The sequence below is a fragment of the Pelodiscus sinensis genome, chromosome 20 (assembly GCF_052426305.1).
Source record: "Pelodiscus sinensis isolate ZL-2025 chromosome 20, ASM5242630v1, whole genome shotgun sequence".
NCBI classification, from domain to species: Eukaryota; Metazoa; Chordata; order Testudines; family Trionychidae; genus Pelodiscus; species Pelodiscus sinensis.
In genome coordinates this window covers 16,603,101-16,628,658 of record NC_143071.1, presented here as the reverse complement: position 1 = coordinate 16,628,658, position 25,558 = coordinate 16,603,101, and the positions used below count along the sequence as shown (strand labels likewise).

General features: G+C 50.9%; 1 protein-coding gene across 5 annotated transcripts in view; it reads left to right on the top strand.

The window, feature by feature from the left end:
• Positions 1 to 9,978, top strand: part of SPATA20 (spermatogenesis associated 20) — a 45,696-nt gene extending 35,718 nt beyond the window's left edge. For all 5 annotated transcript variants that reach the window (XM_075903778.2, XM_089771896.1, XM_089771895.1 and 2 more), the window contains one exon: positions 9,675 to 9,978. In XM_075903778.2, coding sequence (XP_075759893.2) covers positions 9,675 to 9,845 — 171 coding nt within the window. In that variant the 3' untranslated portion in view covers positions 9,846 to 9,978. The remainder of the gene's footprint in view (positions 1 to 9,674) is intronic.
• Positions 9,979 to 25,558: the final 15,580 nt, after the last annotated feature.

Genomic DNA, 25,558 nt, shown 5'->3' with positions numbered 1-25,558 from the left:
TTTCACCCACTGATGGCTCACTCCTGCTCTCCTCCAAAGTGTGCCCATTCTGGGGCAGAGCACAGCATCTCTTTAACAGCCACCAGCAACACTACCCTGCAGCTAGGGAGCAAGAAGAGAAGCAGAACACTGTGCCGCATAGGCTGTGGTTATGCAGGAGAGCTCATAGTTCAGGACTCTTGGCTGTAGATTTGTGGAGTAGCTAGAGAGCTGGAAGTCGGGCAGCCTGTTCCCGACTGGCCTCTGATTTGCATTGTGAGCAGGGGCAGGTCATTTCCCCGCAGAGGAGTGTGAGTAGCAATCCTTTCCCTGCTGTGACGCATGCTCTTAGGGACACCCCCACCCTTGTAACATGCGTTGAGCTCAAAGGAAGCTGTAGTTCTTGCTGTTACTCGTTCAAGGGCCCTGTATTCAGTAGGCTGCAGGGCTGGCAGTAGACTTTGCAGGGCCCTGGGCAATGTGAGAGGCACTTGTGGAATGAGGAGTAACAGTTAATTCAAACTAAGGACTTAGTTCGAATGAACATGTAGCCGTGCGGCAGTGAGTTTGGGGTAGTGACATTTCAAAATGGCGACCTGACGGGAACATGCAAATAAAGCCCGGGATATTTAAATCCCGGGCTTCATTTGCAACTCCAGTCGCCTCATTTGCCTACCTAGCTTGAATTAACGAGCTAGTGTAGACATACCCTTATGGACTAACAGATGTATTGGAGCAAAGACCCACTTCGTCAGATGCATGTAGTGGAAATTTCCAGATGCAGGCATAAATATGCAGGCCAGAGTAAGGCTAGAGATAAGGAGGTTAATTCAGTCAGAGAGGGTGAGGCCCACTTCTAGCAGCTGATCTGGATGCGTGGACACTAAGGGTACGTCTAAACTACATGCCTCTGTCGGCAGAGGCATGTAGATTTGTTTATTCAGCAAAGGTAAATGAAGCCGCGATTTAAATGATCGCGGCTTCATTTACATTTACATGGCTGCCGCGCTGAGCCGACAAACAGCTGATCAGCTGTTTGTCGGCTCGTCGCTAGTCTGGACGTTCCACCTGTCGACATCAAAGCCCTTTGTCGGCAGCCCCGGTAAACCTCATTCCACGAGGAATAACGGGGCTGCCGACAAAGGGCTTTGATGTTGACAGGTGGAACGTCCAGACTAGCGACGAGCCGACAAACAGCTGATGAGCTGTTTGTTGGCTCAGCGCGGCAGCCATGTAAATGTAAATGAAGCCACGATCATTTAAATCGCGGCTTCATTTACCTTTGCCTACAACCCTAATCTACATGCCTCTGCCGACAGAGGCATGTAGTGTAGACACAGCCCAAGAGAGGAGAAACTGCTTCTGTAGTTAGCTAGCCATTCACAGTCTTTGTTTAATCCTAAAATGATGGTGTCAAATTTGCAGATGAACTGTAGCTCAGCAGTTTCTCTTTGAAGTCTGGTCTTGAAGTTTTTTGCTGCAGGATGGCTACCTTTAAATCTGCTACTGTGTGTCCAGAGAGATTGAAGTGTTCTCCTACAGGTTTTTTTTATATATTGCCATTCCTAATATCTGATTTGTGTCCATGTATTCTTTTACGTGGGGACTGTCCAGTTTGGCCGATGTATATAGCAGAGGGGCATTGCTGGCACATATTACATTGGTAGATGTGCAGGTGAATGAACCAGTGATAATGTGGCTGATCTGGTTAGGTCCTGTGATGGTGTCGTTGGTGTAGATATGAGGGTAGAGTTGGCACCGAGGTTTGTTGCATGGATTGGTTCCTGAGTTAGAGTTACTGTGATGCGGTGTATAGTTGCTTGTGAGAATTTGCTTCATGTTGGCGGGTTGTCTGTGGGCGAGGACTGGCCTGCCTCCCAAGGCCTGTAAAAGTGAGGGATCATTGTCCAGGATGGGTTGTAGATCACTGATGATGTGTTGGAGAGGTTTTAGCTGAAGACTGTAGGTGATGGCCAGTGGTGTTCTGTTGGTTTCTTTCTTGGGCTTGTCTTGTTGTAGGAGGCTTCTGGGTACGTCTGGCTCTGTTAATCTGTTTCCTCACTTCCTCGTGCGGGTATTGTAGTTTCAAGAATGCTTGGTGAAGATCTTGTAGGTGTTGGTCTGTCTGAGCGGTTGGAGCAAATGTGGTTGTACCTTAGTGCTTGGCTGTAGACAATGGATCGTGTCGTGTGTTCGGGATGGAACCTGGAGGCATGAAGGTAGGCATAGCGGTCGGTAGGTTTTCGGTATAGGGTGGTGTTTATGTGACCGTCACTTATTTACACCATGGTGTCCAGAAAGTGGATCTCTTGTGTAGACTGGTCCAGGTTGAGGTGGGGTGGAAGCTGTTGAAATCATGGTGGAATTCTTCCAGAGTCTCCTTCCCGTGGGTCCAGATGATGAAGATGTCATCAATGCAGAGTAGGTAGAGAACGGGCGTTAGTGGACAAGAGCAGAGGAAGCATTGTTCTAGGTCAGCCATAAAAATGTTGGCATATTGTGAGGCCATGCGGGTGCCCATAGCGGTGTCATATTGTCACCAAATCTGAAATAGTTGTGTGTGAGGATAAAGTCACAGAGCTCAGCCACCAGCTGTGCTTTTTTTAGCAGGGAGCTGCAGCCCTCCTTGGTCCCACTGACCCTCTGAGAACATGCCCTGGGTCCCCATCTCTCCGTGCCAGCAGGGGCTGGTGGACTGTGGAGGAAAGAGCCACTGGTGTCCTTTCCTCCGGATCCTGCCCAGCGCTATGGGCTAAGGGCAGTGGCCGGACTGTGGCAGACACATGTCAGTGCCAGAGTTATGGAACAGGCCTGAGCTTGCTCCTGGGTTAATTCCCTGGCTTGCTAATGGCCTGTGGCATAATTACGAAGCATTTCATTATCTCCCTTCCATGGAGCACGAGTGTGCCGGCCCTGCTTTGTCCTGGCCCAGCCAGAGGGCCTCAGGGAGGCTGGGAGAAAATGAATAATGAATTTCAGATTGGATATGAATTGGTAATTAATCACTCCTGGAATTAATTCCAGACAAAGCCAGTGGGACTCTGGGGGGAGGCAGAAGGGGGGGGAGAGAAAGGATGCCCCTCTGGAGAAGGAGTCAGAGGCAGGGAAGTGGGCCCTGCCAGCCAGGGAGGGGGCAGCTAGCTGCAGGCCCCTGTGGAGGAGACTGGAGCAGGCTGATGGAAGGCACCTGGGGGGAGGGATGGTCTGTAGGAGGCAGCAGTGGCCGCTGTGTGAGGAGGGGGCCTGCCCAGATGGAGGGGAATGGAGCAGGACAGCTGTTGGGGTCAGGGGGCATGTCTGGGGCACGCAGCCATGCCAGAGAGAAGGCGGTGGGGGGAGGTTGCTCAGGTCTGTGCACGGGGCGGAGGCCTGGTGGTGAGGAGTCTGGAGGAAACCCTGGGCTTTAGCAGAGGGCAGGTGTGTGTTTGGGGGGGATGTGGCTCGCAGGGTTTGAAGCAGGCTCAGTGCGATGTGAGTGGAGCTGGAAGGGTGCAGTGTGCGTCAGCAGACGGGATCTGTGCCTGCCTGGCAGGTGAGCTGATGTGTGTCGAGTGTAAACACAAGTTGGGGTGATGTGTGGAGTAGGTGCTGCTCTTGGGTGTTGTGAGTGAGTGTCGGGGGGGAGGTATGGGCATGCTCTGTGCTGTGCTTCCTGCACTAGGTGTGATGTGTCAGTGCCTGCGTGTGTGTTTTAAGAATTGGTGTGGTTCGTGAGGGGGTTGATGTAGGCTGTTATTGGGGAGTGTGTGTGTTCAGGGGTTAGTAGTGTGATCTGTGCCATGGTTGTGTTCTGAGGTATACACTTGTATTGATGTGTGCATATGCTGAGAGGTTTGGGTGTGAGCTGTGCGGTGGTTGCTGGGTTGGGGCAGGAGGCGTGTGTTGGTGTCAGGAGTGTGTCTGCTCAGGGGTGTGGGTGGGAGTTGTGCAGCAGTTGCTGGGTTGAAATGAGAGGTGTGTGTTGGTGTCAAGAGTGCATGCGCAGGGTGTGGGTGTGAGCTGTGTGGCCATTGCTGGGTTGAAGCAGGAGGCCTGTGTTGGTATCAGGAGTGTGTCTGTTTTCAGGGTGTGAGTGTGAGCTGTGTGGCGGTTGCTGGGTTGGGGCAGGAGGCGTGTGTTGGTGTCAGGAGTGTGTCCGTGCACTGGGTGTGAGTGTGAACTGTGTGGCGGTTGCTGGGTTGGGGCGGGAGGTGCGTGTTGGTGTCAGGAGTGTGTCTGTGCACTGGGTGTGAGTGTGAGCTGTGTGGCGGTTGCTGGGTTGGGGCGGGAGGTGTGTGTTGGTGTCAGGAGTGTGTGCACTGGGTGTGAGTGTGAGCTGTGTGGCGGTTGCTGGGTTGGGGCGGGAGGTGCGTGTTGGTGTCAGGAGTGTGTCCATGCACTGGGTGTGGGTGTGAGCTGTGTGGCGGTTGCTGGGTTGGGGCGGGAGGTGTGTGTTGGTGTCAGGAGTGTGTCTGTGCACTGGGTGTGGGTGTGAGCTGTGTGGCGGTTGCTGGGTTGGGGCGGGAGGTGTGTGTTGGTGTCAGGAGTGTGTGCACTGGATGTGAGTGTGAGCTGTGTGGCGGTTGCTGGGTTGGGGCGGGAGGTGCGTGTTGGTGTCAGGAGTGTGTCCGTGCACTGGGTGTGGGTGTGAGCTGTGTGGCGGTTGCTGGGTTGGGGTGGGAGGTGTGTGTTGGTGTCAGGAGTGTGTCTGTGCACTGGGTGTGGGTGTGAGCTGTGTGGCGGTTGCTGGGTTGGGGTGGGAGGTGCGTGTTGGTGTCAGGAGTGTGTCTGTGAACTGGGTGTGGGTGTGAGCTGTGTGGCGGTTGCTGGGTTGGGGCGGGAGGTGTGTTGGTGTCAGGAGGAGTGTGTCTGTGCACTGGGTGTGGGTGTGAGCTGTGTGGCGGTTGCTGGGTTGGGGCGGGAGGTGTGTTGGTGTCAGGAGGAGTGTGTCTGTGCACTGGGTGTGGGTGTGAGCTGTGTGGCGGTTGCTGGGTTGGGGCGGGAGGTGTGTTGGTGTCAGGAGGAGTGTGTCTGTGCACTGGGTGTGGGTGTGAGCTGTGTGGCGGTTGCTGGGTTGGGGCGGGAGGTGTGTTGGTGTCAGGAGGAGTGTGTCTGTGCACTGGGTGTGATCTCCACGTGGCTGCAGCGTGTGCCCGTGTTCGTGCTGGTTTCTGGCAGCGGGGCATGCAGCGAGCTGGGGAGAAGAGCCGTGCTGTCTGCAGCTGGGTGCTGTTGGGGAGCCCAGGGCTTGTGGGTGAGAGTGAGTTCCACACTCTCCTCCTCCATCAGGAAATCCCCCTTGCTGCGGGCACATGCCCGGCCGCTGATGGGAAGCCCTGAGCCGGTCGATGCAGCAGGAGAGGGCCCCTTGGCACCTCGCTGATCACGCACGTCACACCCGCCTCATGGCATCTCCGCACAGGGGCGGGGTGACAGTCTTACTGCTCCTGTCTCCTCCTGCCTGGGTCTCTTCTCTCTTACGGTATGGCCAGCATGGCACCCCCATGCTGTGGGGAGATGGGCTCTGGCAGAAGCCCTTTGCTTTCACCTTGGCCCGTCATGTCTAACCTTCCCTCCTGACCAACCCCAGCAAGTCTCTGGTGCTCGGTACCCGTGAGGTTCTGCTGCCAGGCCCAACCCCTCGCTTTGGCCACCAACCCCCAGCGAGGCTAATTGCAAACTGTCTGTGGGACCCGCTAATTAGCACCGCAGCCATGGGGAGCTCGGGGCTGAGAATAGGATTCCAAATAGGAGGAGACCTGGCCACTTTGTGGCGGGAGCCCTGAGCCCCTCCAGTTGCTTCCGGCCGTGGAGTTCTCCGTTCCGCGCGGACACAAACTGCCTCCCAGGCGCTGCGGGAAGTCACCGAATGAGTGTGAAGTCTGCCTGTGCGGGAGAACAGCTGGTGCCTGCCCGCAGGGCTGGGAGCCTCGCTCACCGGGCAGGGCCCGAGCAGTGTGCAGAGGCCACGGGGGCACGGAGAGGTGTGTGCAGAGGGAGTTGCTGGCAGAGGCGGAGGGATCGTAGCCGACAGTCCAGAGCAGTGTGAGGATCTCATTAAAGGGACACGGGGAGAGAGAAGGGAACGTTTGGGGTGTGACTAGAGGGCTGGCCAGGCAGCAGAGTGAGGGGAGATGGGAGGAGTAGGAGCCGACTTCATGGCCAAACTGGCCAGCAAGCTTAGCGAAGCATCTGGCGGGCAGCTGGAGTTAAGGCTGTAGGAAGGGAGTGGGCGAATCCTGCTTGTTCTCCGCCACCGCACTGGCAAGGGACTCCTGGGGTGCTGGTATGAAGGGCTGGCTGGGCAGACAGCGCAGGAATGCAGTTTCCTCTCTGGCACTGGCAAATAGGCTGGCTGGGGAAAATGGGCTTCCTCCCACCCCTTGGCAGTATGTCCTGGCCTACAGCAGATGAGCCAGGGCACTGCGAGAGAACAGAGGCGCTGATGGGGAAGGAGGATCAGCATTTTGGCAAGAAAATTGCTCCGCTGCCATGCGGACCAAGAATAAGGCCACGGTTTTGTCACTGAGGGTGGCAGGAAGCAAAGAATCGGTGACTTCCAGAGACTGCTATCATTTTAGCCCCACACGGGTAGGTGCTGCAGGGTCCCTGAGTGCCCTGGGGGCTGGGAAATGGGGGGTACCCCTGCTGCCTCAGGTGTCAGGGCCCCCAAGCTCTGAGCCTCCACAGGTAGTGCGGGCTCCTGGAGCTCTGACCCGTGGGGCCAGCCCAGAGCTCCAGGGGCCCTCCCTGCCCATGGCTATACTAAAAATATTGGCGACAAAATCTTACCCTGAAGCACGACCCACCAGTGGCAGGATTGTTGCACTGGTTTACAGCCTCCGGTGTCATGGCCTCCTACACCAGGGCGCCAATGCTGAGCCTGCAGCCTTTGGCCGGAGAGGGGGACTGGGTCCTGAGCTGCTGCCACGGTTAGGAAGTTGGCTCCACGTCAAATGTCACAGAATCGAAGGGGGCGCGTTAACTCGTCAGCCAGCTGGGGTCTGTCCAGGCTGCGGCTCTGACACCTGCCTGCAGGAAGCTGGCAGGGCTGAAAAGTGATTAATGCCATTAGAGTTCAATTAGAGCAGGGAGTTTGGCGCCTGCGGGGTGGTGGGGGTGGGCGGCGTTGCCAGCAGTGCTGTTGAGCAGGGTTCATTTGGCGAATAAACAGGGCTTGGGTGAGTTTGCAGCAAAGTTAGCCACCGCTCCAGCAAACGGCCCAGCACAATGATGGGCTAAGCCGGCCGCACAGCCGCTCCTCACCAGGAGCCAACAGGGCGAGGTCGTGCAACTCCACATTCGAATGAGCATTGACCCCCTGGCTGGGCACCCCCCCACTCCCGTGGACTGCAAATCAACCCTCCCCAGACAGCTCCCCACTGAACACTGAGACCACAGGTGGTAACTCTCACAGCACACTGAGCACCCCACGTGGCATCCTCACTGCACACCCACCCCTGGCTGTGCCCTTCTCTGCACACTGAGCCCCTGGGCAGTATCTCCCATTGTGAACCCAAGCCGGTGGGCGGTATCTCCCACTGCTCACTGAGCCCCTGGGCGGTATCTCCCACTGCACACTGAGCCCCTGGGCGGTATCTCCCACTGCACACTGAGCCCCTGGGCGGTATCTCCCACTGCACACTGAGCCCCTGGGCGGTATCTCCCACTGCACACTGAGCCCCTGGGCAGTATCTCCCACTGCACACTGAGCCCCTGGGCGGTATCTCTCACTGCACACTGAGCCCCTGGGCGGTATCTCCCACTGCACACTGAGCCTCTGGGCGGTATCTCCCACTGCACACTGAGCCCCTGGGCGGTATCTCCCACTGCTCACTGAGCCCCTGGGCGGTATCTCCCACTGCTCACTGAGCCTCTGGGCGGTATCTCCCACAGCACACTGAGCCCCTGGGCGGTATCTCCCACAGCACACTGAGCCCCTGGGCGGTATCTCCCACTGCTCACTGAGCCCCTGGGCGGTATCTCCCACTGCACACTGAGCCCCTGGGCGGTATCTCCCACTGCACACTGAGCCCCTGGGCGGTATCTCCCACTGCTCACTGAGCCCCTGGGCGGTATCTCCCACTGCACACTGAGCCCCTGGGCGGTATCTCCCACTGCACACTGAGCCCCTGGGCGGTATCTCCCACTGCACACTGAGCCCCTGGGCGGTATCTCCCACTGCTCACTGAGCCCCTGGGCGGTATCTCCCACTGCACACTGAGCCCCTGGGCGGTATCTCCCACTGCACACTGAGCCCCTGGGCAGTATCTCCCACTGCACAGTGAGCTCCTGGACTTCCACTGCACCCTGAGACTCTGAGCAGTGCCCCTCACTGCACACTGAGCTCCCAGGCAGTACCCTCACTACATGCCAGCCCTTCCCCGTATAGCTCCTGTCACTGCACACAGCTTCCCAGGTGATGCTCTACAGTGCATGCCCAGCCCTCTCCAGACCCCACCTGGCATTGCACTAAGCCCCCTGTGAGACAGCTTTCGCCAAAGGCTGGCCCTGCAACACTATTGGGTGCATGGCGCTTGACAGACATGTAGGCTCTTGGGCCTGCCGGGAGGGCAGGGGACTGGGCTGGATGATCTCTCGAGGCCCCTTCCAGTTCTCGCGTTCTCCGGCTGCCCACCTGTCCTGGAGCTCTCACAACGTACCAGCAGGGTGCTGGAGTGGTGGGTGGCAAGGATCAGCACCTTGCAGGCTGGTGCCTTAAATTATCGCAGACAGGATGAGAGGAGAGGACCTGCATGGAGGGACGCTGGCCGTATGTTCCTGTGCTCCCTGTGGAGGGGAGGGCTTGGTCCGGCTTTTGTCTCTAAGAGAGACAAAGGAGTGTTTAGGACTCCTGGGAGCCATGCACAAGGGGAGGAGGGCAGCAGGCTGGGTCAGGCAGGCTACGCCATGTCGAGGGAGAGGGCTAGAAATGGGGGCAGCTAATGGTCCCACATTCTTCCAGCAGCATTGGTTGGTCCATAGGGGCCAGCGCTCTCTGAAATAGAAGCATTGGGCTGGAAGGGACTACAAGGGTCATCTCGTCTAACCCCCTACCACGGTGCAGGATTTGGTGTCTACACCATCCGAGAGGTGGCTCTCCAGCTGCCTTTGGAAAAGCCCCAGTGAAGATGTTTCCACGACCTCCTAAGGCAGTCTGCCCCCCTTGCCCTACTGTTCTTAGTTGGGAAGGTTTTCCTAAGATGTAATGGACATCTGCTCAGCTGGAGTTTGAACTGGTTGCCTCTTGTCCTGCCCTCTGTGGCAAGAGAGAACTTTTCTCCCACTTTTTTTACAGCAGCTTTGCAAATAACTAGCACATCCCCCTCTTCCAAACCAGCCAGACCCAGGCCTTGCAGCCCTAGCACAGATACACAAAGTTACTAAATAGCAGCAGTGCAAATGTCCATTACATCTCAGGAAAACCTTCCTAACTAAGAACAGTAGGGCAGGGGGGCAGACTGGCTCGGGAGGTCGTGGAAACACCTTCACTGGGGCTTTTCCAACAGCGGCTCGCTGAGAGTGAGCTCAGTGGGACATGCCCTAAGAACTGTCTCTGGTTCTCTTCGCCTTCCATCCTTGGCTCTCCTAACGTGCATAGGCCTGAGATAGTCAGCACTGGCATATCCCAGGGTGGGGAAGGGGAGCTGAATGGTTCACGTCTGTGTTCACCCTCGCACGCCATCCCTGACCCGCTCCACCTCTGTTTATCCCAGGTGCTGATGCTGGCGGACGGGGACAGCTCTGGATTCCTGTACCACCACTTGCCCTTTCTCTCCTCCCTGGAGAGGAAAGACGGAAAAGCCACTGCTTATCTCTGTGAAAACTTTGCCTGCTCCCTGCCTGTCACCTCCTCCCAGGAGCTGCGCAGTCTGCTGCTGCTGTAAGCTGCTCCCCTCCCCCCCGTGGTCTTTCTGGACACCCTGCCATCTCGGTGAAGGCGAAAGAAAATAGGAGAGACTAGTGAGAGAGCTGTGGTGACTGTGCACGGATGGTTCAATAAAGTCACCTTTTGCACAAGCTGCCTCCTGGATTGTTCTTAGTGAAACGGACAGACCATCCCCACGGGTTGCTCCCCAACCCCTCAGTGAGCTGCTGACTTCGGAGATGGCTTTGGTCCTCATGTTTCTGTTGTAACAACATCTTTCCTCCTCCGCAGCAGGAAGACTCGCGCTCAACAGTTCTCCAGAGCTTTGTCCACTGAGGCCAGATTATGTTCCCTGCAGTCAATCCCCGGTGCAGCCCGTTGTAATCTGAGCCATGCCATTGAATCAAATATGAAGAGTCCACAGGTGGTCCACATGCAGTGTCCAATTAGGTCCCTCTTTTTATCCAGCTACAATTATGTCAGTTTTGCAGCATCCTGTCAGGTTGGCATTGTCCCTATTTTTGGAAACTGAGGCACAGAGAGACTCATCTGCCCAGGCTACATAGGAGGAGCCAGGAATAGAATTCAGACATCCTGATTCCCTATACCCCTTCTCCAGTGTTTCTCAACTAATGGGTTATCACCCCTGGCAGTGGAGTGGATGCTGTGTAAGGCAATCCAGGGGGATAGGCACTGGAAATTTTATTATAAATGAAAGCAAAGGAAGGCTCCCTCCCTGCACAACCCATTTCACTGTCAAGAATTTGCTTTCAGCCTCTCCAAACACACTGCACCATTCAATTCCGCAGGCTTATTAGCACTGTTAGCATTAGTACATTCTCGTACTGTGATCGTAAATGCATGTACGGTCACAACATTTTCTGACCTTAAATAAAAGAGTGCCCCCTGAAAAGCCAGTGTCCCAGGGGGATACGGAGGAGTGTTTGTGTGAGAACAGTCATGCTCAGCAGTGGTTAATTCCAATGGATTACAGGCAGTTTGGTCTAATTCAGGGAGCCCAAACTTTGTTCCCTGTAGACCACCTGTGCTGCTGCAACAGGTGTTGTGGCCTGCTATTAACTCTTCTTGAGGAACATTATTAAATGAAATGATTACATATATCTGAACGATAACACTGTAAATAAGCCATGCCCCTGTTTCCATTTCATTTTAATATAAGCAATTGTAAAAGGCTAGAAATCCCTAGCAATAGGCACTCAAAATCAGGCTTCAAGGTCTTTGAAACCAAATGGTTTGAGTAAAGCTACTCTCTAAAAAACATGTTGAAAGCAAAATGTCTTTAGACAGGGCAAACACAGTATATAACCGCACCATGTACAAAACTGACCAATAAGCATCATATCGTTAACACATTGTTAAATACACACGTCTACACTGGCAAGATTTTGCGCAAATACTTTTAACGCAAGAGTTTTTGCGTTAAAGTATTTGCGCAAGAGAGCGTCTACACTGGCATGTGCTTTTGCGCAAGAGATGTGCTTTTGCGCAAAAGCATCCGTGCCAGTGTAGACGCTTTCTTGCACAAGAAAGCTCTGATGGCCATTTTAATGTTAGAAATTAACATTACCTGTCTACACTGGCCTCTTACGCAAGAATACTTGCTCAAGAGGGCTTATCCCTGAGTGGGAGCGTCAGAGTATTTGCGCAAGAAGCACTGATTTTATACATTAGAACATCAGTTTTCTTGCGCAAATACTTGCAGCCAGTGTAGACAGGCAGCAAGATTTTGCGCAAAATCTTGCCAATGTAGACACAGCCATTGTGTTGTTATTTGTTGATTTGAAAACAAAATAGTTGGCCAACTTGGAACACTATGTTCTGTTTTCATTTATTTTTTTAATGTAAAATCTGAATTTCTGGGTTGTGTAAGTAAAGACCCAACCTTACTCTCTGCTAATTAGAAAGGAATCAAATATCGTAAATAAAAATATAAAATAGCAATGATATTATAACACATTGAGGCAATAGCTCTTATCCATTCTGGTAAAAGAGAATCCAGTTTTAAGCAGGCACCATCATATTTTCTTATCACTTTTTAAATTTTTGTGTCCGCCTCATTTCATATAACTGTAGATTATCCAGGACTTTCCTTATCTTCTCCACCAGTGCATCCTTCTTGCTTTCAAAAAATAAAGCCAGCTGTGTCAGACAGAAATGCTGCTTGCCGTGTTTTACAGCTATAAATGATGGGATGCTACTCTACTAAATAAACCTATTTGGCCTGTCCTGCTACCTCTGTGCTGGCTGGTACCATAGGTACAGACAGATACAGCCTCATGATAGGGTTATTCATTGCTAGGTTACTTTGCAATGAGCTGCATCGTGGTACTTGCAAGAATTAAACTCGACACATTGTAGCTTGGGTTTTTATAAGTAAAGTTTGTTTCTATACTCTCTCCAGCATGCACAGCTCAAAACATTACAATGATATAGCTTTTACCCACATGAGTCACACGGAGTTAAAGACGTACCAGGAGCTTGGCTGGCTCTTGCAGACCACGTGGGACTGTGTTGCAGCCCACAGATTAGGAAACCGTAGTCCAGTTCCCTGTGTCATAGGGCGTTTCATCATGTGCAGTGGGGTCTTTAAGACTCATCTCACTCCATGTCTCTCCTGCCATCACGGGGGACCCGTGTACGTGCCTGCTTATGGCTAATGACATCCCTCGGTTAAACACTGATGCCTTGGGGCTCAGAAAGGTCAATATGGGTCACGTTGAAGAAAGGCCCAAGTGGTGTAACATAGACAGTAGATACGTGGCTAATTGGGAACATGGTGCCTGGGCTGGAGCCGGCTGGAATATGGTCTGGCCAGAGAATATGGTTCTTTCAGTTGCAATCACAGACCCTCAGAGGTGGTGAAGGCAAGCAGCTTATTCCTGCACACTTGAAGGCAGCTAGCAGCTAGCAGGCGGCGTGAATGGGCGTGAAGCCAGGGAGGCTCCTTGGGGCAAGCCCCTTGCAAGCAACATTTGCCTGCAGAGCTGCAGCTGTGCCAGGAAAGTGGGCATGGGGGGTGGGAGGGAGGAAGGGGAATTTGCATTCAGTCTTCCAGCTGTACTGCTATTGGATCGCCCCTTTTCTTTTCCCTTCTTTGTAGCTATCCCATCTGCTTTGCTTCTCCTACACCTAGGCCAGCTCTCTGCACATTAAAGGAGCCAGGAGAGAATTAAGGGTCTCTAACCATCACTGTGGAACAGGCTGTGATGGGAAGGATGCCAGTCTAGTAAATAATGCTATTGGGTCTGGCCTGCTACCTTTGTACTGGCTGGTACCATAGGTACAGTTGCAGCCTTATGATAGGGTTATTCATGGCAGCAAGAGACCTGAGTAAGTGTAGCAGGATTGGGCCCACCATCAGAGAATGGGGACCTGATGCACTGGCCTGACCATCATCCTGTTGTTGCCAGGGTGATACCTGTCCCAGCTGCTTGCTCTGTGGACTCCAGTTCAGCTCTGCAGGAGCATGTTCAGCTGTGACTGATGAGTCTTTGCACAAGAGGCAAAAAGGGGAGGGGAGAGAGCGATAGGGGAGCCAAGAGGCAACAATTTGCTGTGACTGTGATGGATAGCGAGAGGTGCGGGGTCTCTTGACCCTGCTGCCCTTCCTAGAAGGGAACTAGCTAAAGATATTTCTGCACCCAATGGCAGCAGCCTCGCTCCTCATGTAGCAGCTCTGATGTGCAGTGTTTGCATCACACGCTGCCAACCTGGGGCTCAGCTGAACCTGATGACTGAGCAATTTGCTTTCAGAAGTGCTAAGCAAGAGGAGATTAGAGCAGCCTGAAGTGCCCCCACAAACTAACAGCCAGCAAGGGAGCCCACATTGGACGTGAGCTAACGGGGGTGGGAGGGGGGGCAGATGGCAGTGCATTCAACATAACTGTTGACTAGCCATCGCTACTGAAACTTTACTGCAATGAAAACTGCACTTAGCACTTGCAAACAGCTGCCTGACACTTTACAAGGTGTGGATGGGGCAGATGCAGACAGAGAAGCCGAGGTCCAAAGAGGCCCAATGGCATGTCCCTGATATCACACAGCTAAGCAGGGTTACTGATTATTCATCCTGGACCAAGGGTTTCACTCTGCAGACTAACATGTACAAGAGAGACTGTTTTATTGCCCTAGCTTCCCGCCGCAGATCACCTACAGACCAGTTCTTGAAATATTCCATTCTGGAGGGCCAGTCTGGGCTTTCATGGCCACCCACTCACATTTCAATGCATTAGACTGCCCCTCAGAGCTTTGAATTGCCTAACTTCCTGGCAAACTCCAACTTCCTAGAGACACTTGGTAGTCTTCATTTTATGTGCCTATTTAGTCTCCATTCTGATTGGTTGAAACCATCCTATCAACACCAGGCTGTAGGTTTTAAAAGCAGGCAATAGCTCACTGCTCCCCTTACCCAGAGGCAATGTTTTTGGAAAGCGAGATGGCTGTCAGCTCTCCCAATAAGATTTATTGGGTGTAAAAAGGTATCTTCTTTCCCATCTACTGGCTTTGTGAAACAGGGATATCAATCCTTTGGGACAGAAAAAATACCTTGCCCATGAGTCACAGTGAATCCTGCACTAACATTGAAATTCCAATAAGCCAACCTGCTTCCCCTGTCTTTTATTTACTTATTTACCATTTTAAGTTGATACAGAGAGTACACAGAGTTATACAGGTAAATGACATAAAGAGGAGGAAGTTGACAGATATCAGCAGCCCTGTGTTACGTGGGCAGTAGGAAACAAAGCTGTTGTTTGGTGGAATAAATCAGGGTGTAAACAAGTAGCAAAGAAGACCTGCAGGTGAGCAAGTCCATGTGTTGTACCTATAGTGTCATGTGCAAATGCTATAATGTGGTCATGGCTGGTGGTGTAGTTTGCAGATTGCCATCGTAGAGCAGAGGTAATGCAGGTCTGTGTCATTATTTTAATTCCCTGGATGCTGTGCTATGGGGAGGTAATGAGGAGGTTATGGGTTGGTGTTTTTGTCAGCCAGACACTATGCTATAGCTCAGGTAATGCCATCATGTTGGAGTACCTGAGTTTCCTGGATTCCTTGGAGGTAGGGCCAGGTCAGCATTAGAGTTGGTTGGAAAATGTTTTCATTTTTTTTTTTTTTTGCTATGGAAAGTTTAAATGAAAACAGAGAGAAAATAATTTTCTGTTTTTGTCAGAAAACTGCCTTTAAAAAATGAAAACCAAAGACTTTTGACTGAAAACCAAACATTTTCAGCTGAGGTTTTGATTCAGTAATGTCACCATGCTGCTTTATGAGACTGGCAGTTTGGGTGCCTCTTTCTAGGCTGGACTACATTTCCTATGATGCATCATGGCCTCCTTTCTTCCTAAGCCATGGAAGTCCTGGCTGTGGTGCATCATGGAAGATGTAGTCCAGCTGGAGTTAAGCATAGTACGTAGAAGCGAAGGGAAGAAGAGGGGGCCTAACCTACAACTTCCATACGGCGCTACTGTGGCATTACTGAATCAAAATTTTTCAAGATTTGGTTTATGAGTGCTTGGGGTCTTTTTCTGATTAAAAAAAATGGAAAACAGACTCTGTTAGTGAAAAACTCAATTTTTCCCATCACTAAACAAAATTTGATTGAAAATTTGTGACTTGCCCTACACAGTGCTTTAGGGGACGGGTCTTGCTCCTATTGATGTCAATGGCAATATTCCAGTGCTGCAGGATCAGTCCCTAGCAGAGGGAATGCAGTCGTCTCTCCGTGCTTAACTCTCCAAGATGGCGCCAGTATCATCGTGCACTTCCTGTTTCCGAGCAGAGGGCTCCATGACATGGAAGAAGATATCTGTTCCATCTTTGTGGGAGCCCTGCTTTCCGTGTTCATTTAATGGACTTCATGTTACAGATTCTATGGAGATCAGAGGGAGATTTTTTTTTTAACGATCTCTTCCTTCTAGGCAGAAATGGAGCATTGTTAATAGCACGAGATCGCTTTGGTGCTATATAAATGTTGTGTTCTCCTCCGCCCTGTTTCTCTTTGCAAACGTGCTTTCAAAATCTTTTTGATGTTGTCAGGCTCCCTTTGAAATGCAGGCTGCTTTCTGCTTCCCTTTGGACCGCAACAAAAAGATGCTGTAATCTGGAAGATGCGTGAGGTGCAGGGGAAGTGAGAGCTTTGTGCTGTGTGTTGCCAGCTGGTTGTGTGAAGAGCTATCCAATGGACTATGCCAGGAATCAGGAGTAACTGGCCAGGAGAAATATCTTTGAAGACAGGAAGGAATTTTGCACCTCATCTCATGAGTACTTTTTACTGTCCCGGGAGAGGGAAATATATAATATAATATAATTATAATTAATTATAATTAATTAATTAATTAATGGACAAACTGTTTCTTTTCCATCAAAAGAACATAAGAAAGCCCAAAGTGGATCATGCCAATGGCCCATCTAGCCCAGTGTCCTATCTTCTGACTGTGGTTAGCAGATGCATAGCGAGGGTGTTATGCGCCTGGGAGCAAAGACAAAATTTGAGTCCCTCCAGCCGCTGCCATGCGGTGGGGCCCCAACCCAAGGAGGAGGGGGGAGCTTGTACTGTGTCTTCCCCCACCCCCTCCAGTTTGGAGCTGGGCCCTTGCACGCACTAGCCCGCTGGTGGAGATGGAGGAGGGTTGGGCTGGGGGCTGAGAGGCGAGGAGGAGGCTCCAGCCGGCACCGGCAGGTGGAAGAGGAGCAGGAGAGCTGAGGAATGACAGGGGGAGTGGAGGGGGACTAAATTGGCACCCCCCTAGCATGGCACCCAAGGGCAACTGCCCCCCCCCCGTCACTACGCCACTGGAGGTCGGTGCCAGATGGTTCAGAGGGGGTAAACAGGACAAAGCAATTATCAAGTGATTCTTCCCTTGTCCAGCTCTAACTTCTGGCAGTCAGGGGATTGGAGACACCCAGAGTGTGTGTTGCATCCCTAACTATCTTGGCTAATAGCCATTGATGGATCTATGTTCCATGAACATATCTAGTTATTTTTTGAACCCAGTTATAATTTTGGCCTTCACGACATCCCCTGGCAAGGAGTTCCACAGATGGACTGTTTAGCACAGGGTTGTGTGAAGAAGTGCTTCCTTTTTAGTTCATTACAACCTGCTGTCTATTAATTCATTGCATGCCTCCCTGATTTTTGTGTTATGGGAAAGGATAAATAAGTCTTCCGTCTTCACTTTCTCCACGTCAGTCATGATTTTATAACCCCTCTTAGTCATCTCTTTTCTAAGATGAACAGTCACAGTCTTTTTAATCTCTCCTCTAGAAGCTGCTCCGTACCCTTCATCATTTTTATTGCCCTTCTTTGTACATTTTCAAACTCTAATATATCTTATTTAATTATAATAAAATAATATATATAATAATGCAACCACACTTGCACGTTGTATTCCAGCTGTGGCTGTACTCTGGATTTATATAGTCATGGCATTATGATATTTTCTGGCTCATTATCTATTCCATTCCTAATAGCTCCTAACATCATTAGCTTTTTTTGACTGATGCTGAGGTGCTGCCCATTGAGCAGATGTTTTTTAGAGAACTAGCCACAATGACTCCAAGATCTCTTTAAGTGGTAAGAGCTAATTTAGACCCCCATCACATTGTATTTATAGTCAAGATTATGTTTTCCAATGTGCGTTACTCTGCATTTATCGACACTAAATTGCGTCTGCCATTTTTGTTGCCCGGTATTGTGAGATTCCTTTATAACTCTTTGCACTCAGTTTGGACTTGAGTATTTCTGTATCATCTGCAAACTTTGTCATCTCACTGTTTGGCCTTTTTTTCCAGATCCTCTATGAATATGTTGAACAGCATCGGTCCCAGTTCAGGTTCTAGGGGGGACCCTGCTATTTATAGCTCATTATTAAATGTGACCATTTATTCTTACCCTTTGTTCCTTAGCTTGTAACCAGTTATTGATCCATGAGAGGACCTTCCCTCTGATCCCATGACAGCTTTCCTTGCAAAAGAGCCTTTGGTGAGGGACCATGTTAAAAGCTTTCTGAAATTCCAAGTACACTATATCCACTAATCACCCTTGTCCTCCCACTTGTTGACACCGTGAAAGAATTCTAGTAGACTGGGAAGGTGTGATTTCCCTGCACAGAACTATTGCTGATTCTTCCTCAACCTATTGTGTTCATTTGTGTGTCTGATAATTCTGTTCTTTACGAGAATTTAAACCAATGCACTCTAGAAGATTGCTGGCATCTTTCCTTCGCTGCTCCAAATGCAGCCTCTTCACCTTAGTCCTTAGGGCATGGGTTCCCAAACTGGGGGGCATGCCCCCCTGGGGGGGAGTGAAGAAATTCCAGGGAGGGTGCAAGGTGACCCAGCCACACCCCCTCATCAATCCCACCCCAAGTTTTGCTGGTTTTTTTGGGGGGTGGGGATGAGGGTTTCTCGAAAATCAAAAAGGGGGGCATGAGGCCGAAAAATTTGGGAACCGCTGCCTTTGGGGCTAACTCACCATTGCTGAACTGGAGATCTACAGGGCAGCCTGATGTGAAGCTCCTCTGAGCCATCTGCAGAGATCAGTTTCAAGGAGGAAGGTGGAGCAGTGTCGGGGGGAAAACTCAGCCAACTTCAACTTCTGCTGTTGGCCATAAAGTCTGGTGAAAGTAGAGAATCCTGCAGCTGTTGCCCTCTCCCTCCTACCCTCTGGGGAGGGCCTGCTGAGCCCTGGGCTAGCCATGGAGAAGTACCCAGCTTAGTCCCACAGCCTCTGAGCATGCGCCCCTGTAGTCCTGATCACCAAGCTGGACACTTCATATAGTAGCAAGATGTTGCTACATCCCAGCTCACAATCCTAGCCATGGGTCTCAGCGGACCCAAACACCATTAGCTTGTTTGGGCTTTGTCCCCAAACTTCACAGCTGGTTCCTGTGAGCCTCCCCATGTCCACTGAGTCCCTGCAAGCTGTGCTGGAGGTCAGGGCAAACACTGGATGCAAAGTGTTTGCCACTTGAGTCTCCTCTATAGTTTGCCTCACTTTCAGTAGCTATTACGGGAAAGATCTTGGATCCCAAGCATGCCCTTCTAAAGGGAAGATCATCAGGATGGCAGTGTAATAATTCTCAAGGTTTTATCACCTGTTGAGATATTTGGTATTTTTCTCAAAGCCCAGACTCCTGGAGTCTGTTGATTAGATGAGAATATTGTCTTTCATTTTTAAATAAGGGTGTGTCTAGACTACATGCCTCCGTCGACGGAGGCATGTAGATTAGCCAGATCGGAAGAGGGAAATGAAGCCGCGATTAAAATAATCGCGGCTTCATTTAAATTTAAATGGCTGCCCCGATCTGCCGATCAGCTGTTTGTCGGCAGATCGGGGCAGTCTGGACGCGACGCGCCGACAAAGAAGCCTTTCTTCATCGGCACAGGTAAGCCTCGTGAAACCTACTTCAAAGTAGGAATAAGACCCTCCGGAAAAGGGCGCTTTTTCCGGAGGATCGGGGCCAGTGTAGACGCTCTTTTCCGGCTTTTTTAAAAGCCGGAAAAAAGCGGCGGACATTTTTATTTAAATGCCGTGGGGGATATTTAAATCCCCCGCGGATTTCCCTACGACGACTAGTGAAATTTACATGCCCCTTCCGGAAAAGGGGCCAGTGTAGACGTAGCCTAAGTGTTTAGCCCTCATTGTGGAGAAAAGCTGGAGACATTGACCTAAGCACCCCTCAACTCCAAAGCCAGCTGGCAAGGGAAAACAGCCTCCATCTGATTATATTTTTAAAGGCAATTTTATGATTATTTAGGGCCTGGCTCCTGATTTTTGAATGCTTGAGATTAGCAACAGTGGGAATGTGTGTCCACTTCTGGTTTCTCAGATCATGGACATTAGCGCTGGAAAAGACCTGTCAGACTTGCTAATCCAGCCACTCTCGCTCCCGGCAAGAGTGGTCCCTTCAGTAAGTTTGCAAAGACAAGGAAATGTCAGTGCAGAAACTGACCTGTGAATGCAACGTGAAGTGGAAGGATTGCAATACAAGAGCGCATTAATGTTTTGGGGGAAATGCTGACTAGGCCACATTGTGTTCAGCCAGACCCTGAAAACACTGTAAGGAACATAGAACCCTTTGTGCACACAGAATTAATACACCAGTGCCCACCTTCTGGTCAGTGTTCCCTGTAAGTTGTGTGCTTGTGCAGCTGCTCAGGAGAGATTCAAATGCCACCGAGCTGATTAACAAAGTGTCCACAGCTAGGTTTGTGTTTTTCCTAGTGGTGCACATTTGCACGTGCACCGGTGCATATAACAAAAAATATTCTGCACATGGATGGAAAAGATTAGAGGGAACATTGCTCCTGGTAGACTCTAACTGCCAGCCCAGTGCATCCTACCTGCCAGCCCGCTGCAAACCAGAGTTGGTTAGGAGCTCTGATCTATCTGCCCCAACACACATCTACTATAGGCAACTCACTTGTGGCAACAGGGGTGAGTGCTAGGCATTCAAGATGCTGCTCTGCCAATGCAATGTTGAGAACTCTCTGAGTGTCAGGGAGCAGGCAGCAGAATCCTAGAGCTGCCTTTTCGCTCTGCAGCTTCTCACCATGGAAGAGTCCTTCAAATTCTGAGCAGGAGCAGCAGCAGCTGCCATCTCAAGGGTGTTTGGTGACAATGCCTGCCTGGAGCTGTGATCTGGGAATGGAATAAATTCTTACTGCAGACTGGTGGCCTTGCTGGAGCTGGGATGAGAGGGCTGCTCCTTCTCCATCACTCCCCTTTCATCCCCTCCTCCCACGTCCCTGCTGCAGTGCAGAGCCTCTTATTTAAATTTTAATTGCTTGTGCAGAGTTGAAAAGGAAGAAATGTAGGTTAAGACAGGAGACAATCCCCAGGTCTCTTCCGCTGCACTATAGAAAACCTATTTAAAGGGCCAGAGGCTGAGCTGGGGAAGGTCTGCTGTGACACAGGAGAAAGGCAGGAAGGTTGGAGCGAGCCGTCCTGGCACAGGCAGCAAATGCTTAGTGAGACTGAACATAAGTAAAATCTCCCCCTCCAAATAAAGGAATCAATCTCCTCCAGTCCATTGCTTTGGCCTCTGGAGAGGCAGCCTTTCGCTTTAACTCAGTTGAAGCTGCACAATGGCTTGGTTTCTTCCTGACAGATGAAGACATCAGTGTCAGCACCCGGGAGCTTAATCCTTGAGCCAGACACTACTGCAGAAACACTGCTGTCCGGCACAGCTGTTAAATTCACAGTGCTGAAATCCAGGGAGGTCCCATAAGGCAGGGGGTTTCAGGGTTCATTGCACTGAAACCCCATTATGACATCAAAGTAACTACTGGGGGCGGGCGGAAGGGGGGGTCACATCTTGAGCTTGGGAGCTTCTGGATGGGGGCGGGCGGGGAACACCGCCTGAGCTCCGCTGCCCCCCAGTGCAAAGGAGAGGGCCTGCAGCCTCACCATGTCTCTTGTGGGATGGGGAGCCTGCAGTCTGAGTGCCCCTACCCCTGGTGGGTGGGGGTGGGAGAGAGGGAAGAGGCCTGCAGTTTGAGACCCGCTTCCCTGGATGGGGCGTGAAGCTTGGGCTTCAGCTTCTGCCCGGGGTCCATCAGCACATAAGAACGGCCACCCTGGGTAAGACCAAAGGTCCATCTAGCCCAGTATCCTGTCTTCCAACAGTGGCCAATGCCAGGTAGCCCAGGGGGAGTGAACAGAACAGGTAATCATCAAGTGACCCCTCTCCTGTCATCCATTTCCAGCCTCTGATAAACAGGCTAGGGACACCATTCCTACCCATCCTGGCTAATAAGTATTGATGGACCTATCCTCCATGAATTTATCTAGTTCTTTTTTGAACCCTGTTGAAGTCCTGGTCTTTACAGCATCCTCTGGCAAGGAGTTCCACAGGTTGACTGGGTGCTGGGTGAAGAACTCTAGCGCTAGGCCTGGAGCAGTGTTCCCTCTAAGCTGTGTGGCAGCCCCACCCAGTCAGTCACCCCATTAAATTAGGGTCACAGTTTGAAAACCACTGCCATATAGCATGATCATGAATGCAGGTATGGAGGGGCAGTGCTGGGAGAGGACTACATTGGCACAGAAGTATGAATTCCCTAGGGCTGCGCAGCAGGAACACACACATGGTGGAAGAAGCAGGTATGCCTTGGTCACAGCTGTGAGAAGCAGTCCCCTGGGGCTCACGAAGTGGTGCAGACTGCAAGATGAGGGGATGTTCCTCGGGCACTGCTAGGAGGAAGCTCACTCCACTGGAAGGGTAGGAGTTATTCTGTGGGGGCTTGGCAGGAGGTGTTAAACTGTCATGACGTGGAATGCTCTTCTGTCAGTGACTGAGTTCATGGAGCTACTGAGCCAATGACCCAAGAGACAGTGCAACTTAAGAGTCAAAAAGTTAAATTCTCCCAAAGAAGTTTCTTTCCTCATTACTGTTCCTGCCAGTAACTCACCAATTTCCTTGCAAATTACGTTGATTTGCTGAAACTGTTGTTTTCCGCCCCTTGCTTGTCTGCACAATTACATTAAGGTTCTGTTGACAGCCGTGGCGCATGGACATGACAAGAAGCAGCGATGTGAAAAGTTTCAGCTCAGTGACTCACATGCTGATCGTGTTCTGTGTTTAATGGGGCCTGTGGTGTCTCCGTCTGGGCTGCTGGGCCTCTGGACTCATGCTCCTGGCATATGGTGTGTGTGAGCTTCAGACGGTTAATGAAGATGTCAGTGGGGTAACTCATGGATGGGGGGGGGATCTGTATTAAAGCGCAGGGTTTGGGGGGACAGAGCCCTGATCAAACACATCCCTGTACAGAGTGTCATTGCAGAATAACTAGCTTCAAAGCTTAGGCTGAAGTACTTCCTCCCTCAAAAAGCCCCTTGATACCAAGGGGCGCCTTCCCTCCCTAAAGGATTGGCAGCCAGATTTTCAAAGGTATTTATGTTATGCTTATAAGAAGCACATGGGGTCTTTATAGAGGAAAAGACAATATGCGCCATTTATTAAGAATACAATATAAAAGCAGCTAGCATATGCTTACACACTTACACCCTGCCAATTGAAATTTATAGTTACCAGTCTGTTCCTTATATTAGCCTGGCAGCCAAGCAGGCTAATTATGAGGGCAGGAACCACATTCTGACAGTCCAGACCAAGGCTCCAGTCTTTAGTGGCAGGAAGAACCCAGAAATTATGCTTCAGGGGGTAGCCGAGTTAGTCTGTACAGGATCATCTGAAGAAGTGGGCTGTGCCCACGAAAGCTCATGATACCATCTACATGTTTTGTTAGTCTTTAAAGTGCTACCAGCCTATTTGTTGTTTTTTAAGGTTATCCAGAAATTATGGCAAAGCATCTCCTATTTACAGCAGTTTCCTTCACTGGGATCAGTAAATTTTGCACTGTCATGCTTTAATCCAGGGGTGATGAACTTTTTGGGTTTGGGGGGGCTGCTGACCCACAGAAAAATCAGTTGGGGAGCCACACATACGTGAGAAGCAAATGAAACCCCAAATAAATGAGAAGCAGAATCATAGAATACTAGGACTGGAAGGGACCTCGAGAGGTTATCGAGTCCAGTCCCCTGCCCTCATGGCGGGACCAAATACTGTCTAGACCAGTGGTCTCCAACATTTTTACACCCCAGATCACTTTTTAAATGACAGAACAAGCCAAAATCTACCGCCCTGCTGCTTCCTTGCAGCCCCGCCCCTTCCTTGAAGCCCTGCCCTCTCTATTCTCCTCCTCTCCATCACTTGCTATCCCCAACCCTACACTGCTGCTTTTTTGTCTAAATTCTTCTGTAGGAAGAAGGTTTTCCAATACTTGGCCTGCCTAGACTTGACCATATGTCAGAAAAAAACCTTTCTTTTGGAAGCTCCCTTATTCCTTGTGGAAAGAGGCATATAGGGGTGACTGAAAGATCATGTTAGCTCTTCCACTAGAAGAAGTGGAAGAACAAATGCAGAAGAGTTTTTCTGGGATATCTCCGGAATCCTGAAAAAACTCCTCCTGCATAATAACACTCCTGCACTCCCCTTTCCCCCAGACCCTTCATCTGAGCCTATCATACACTGGAACCCCCTGCCCTGAGCCCCTCTCATACGCCAACCCAAATTCCTGAACCTTCACATCCAGAAGTCTGTGGCTTACTTAGTACCCTAACCTTACATCTGGCCCCAACACTGCCCGGCTTGGAGCTCCCTCTCCGAGCCAGCATTCTCTTATCCACCTCCTCCTGCATCCAGATTTCCTCCCAGAACTTGCACCTCTCACCCCTTCCCACACCCAAATCCCTCATTCCCACCCCAGAGCCTACTCATCCTGTCTCAACCCAGCAAGAGTACGGCTAGACTGCAGGGCTGTGTCTAGACTGCATCCCTTTTCCGTAAAAGGGATGCAAATTAGACACATCGCAATTGCAAATGAAGCAGGGATTTAAATCGCCCCCGCTTCATTTTCATAAACATGGCTGCCGCTTTTTTCCGGCTCGGAGCTTTGCTGGAAAAAAGCGCCAGTCTAGACGCGGATCTTTCAGAAAATAAAGCCTTTTCTGATAGATCCATTATTCCTTATTTTAAGAGGCAGAACTCCCGGAAGTGGCGCGAAGCTGCAGGCAGGACTTTGTCTACCCCACGGGAAGCCGGCACTATACTAGAGGTAGGTAGTGGGGTTTCTCGGGGGTGGGGGTGCCCGAACGCCTCGTGATCGACTGGTTGAGGCCTCGTGATTGACCAGTTGATCACAATCGACCGGTGGGTGACCACGGGTCTAGACCATCCCAGATAGACATTTATCTAACCTACTCTTAAATATCTCCAGCGATGGAGAGTCCATAACCTCCCTGGGCAATTTATTCCAGTGTTTGACTACCCTGACAGTTAGGAACTTTTTCCTAATGTCCAACCTAAGCCTCCCTTGCTGCAGTTTAAGCCTATTGCTTCTTGTTCTATCGTCGGAGGCCAAGATGAATACGTTTTCTCCCTCCTCCTTGTGACACTCTTTTAGATACCTGAAAACTATCATGTCCCCCCCCCCCCCCTCAATCTTCTCTTTTCTAAACTACACAAGCCCAATTCTTTCAGCCTTCCTTCATAGGTCATGTTCTCTAGACCTTTAATCATTCTTGTTGCTCTTCTCTGGACCCTCTCCAATTTCTCCACATCTTTCTTGAACTGGGTGCCCAGAACTGGACACAATACTCCAATTGAGGCCTAACCAGCGCAGAGGAGAGCGGAAGAATGACTTCTCGTGTCTTGCACACAACACACCTGTTAATGCATCCCAGAATCATGTTTGCTTTTTTTGCAACAGCATCACACTGCTGACTCATATTCAGCTTGTGGTCCACTATAACCCCTAGATCCCTTTCTGCCGTACTCCCCACATTCCTCTTGAACACCAGAGCCTAGGGGGACCCAGGATAGTAGATTTTGTGTGCTCCAGCCCCATAGTGGGTGAGTGGGAGGGGTTGAAGCACCAGCATGGGCTCCCCGATGTTGTGGGAGAGCCCCAAGCCTTGGGGGCCAGATCTAGGCAAACTTAGGTTCCTCACCTCTGCTGTAATCAATTGCCTTTCCTATCACGGTCATATTGTCCATGTCTATAGGTGCTCACCTTATCTTTTAGAGTCGCCCATCTGCCGTTTATCTGCATCTTGATGGGTATACAGCAATCTCCTGGTGCTTTTACATCTGTCCCTAGTTCCTCCCTAGAACATCTGGTCCAGTGATGACCTTCACACATAGCTTTTAACAC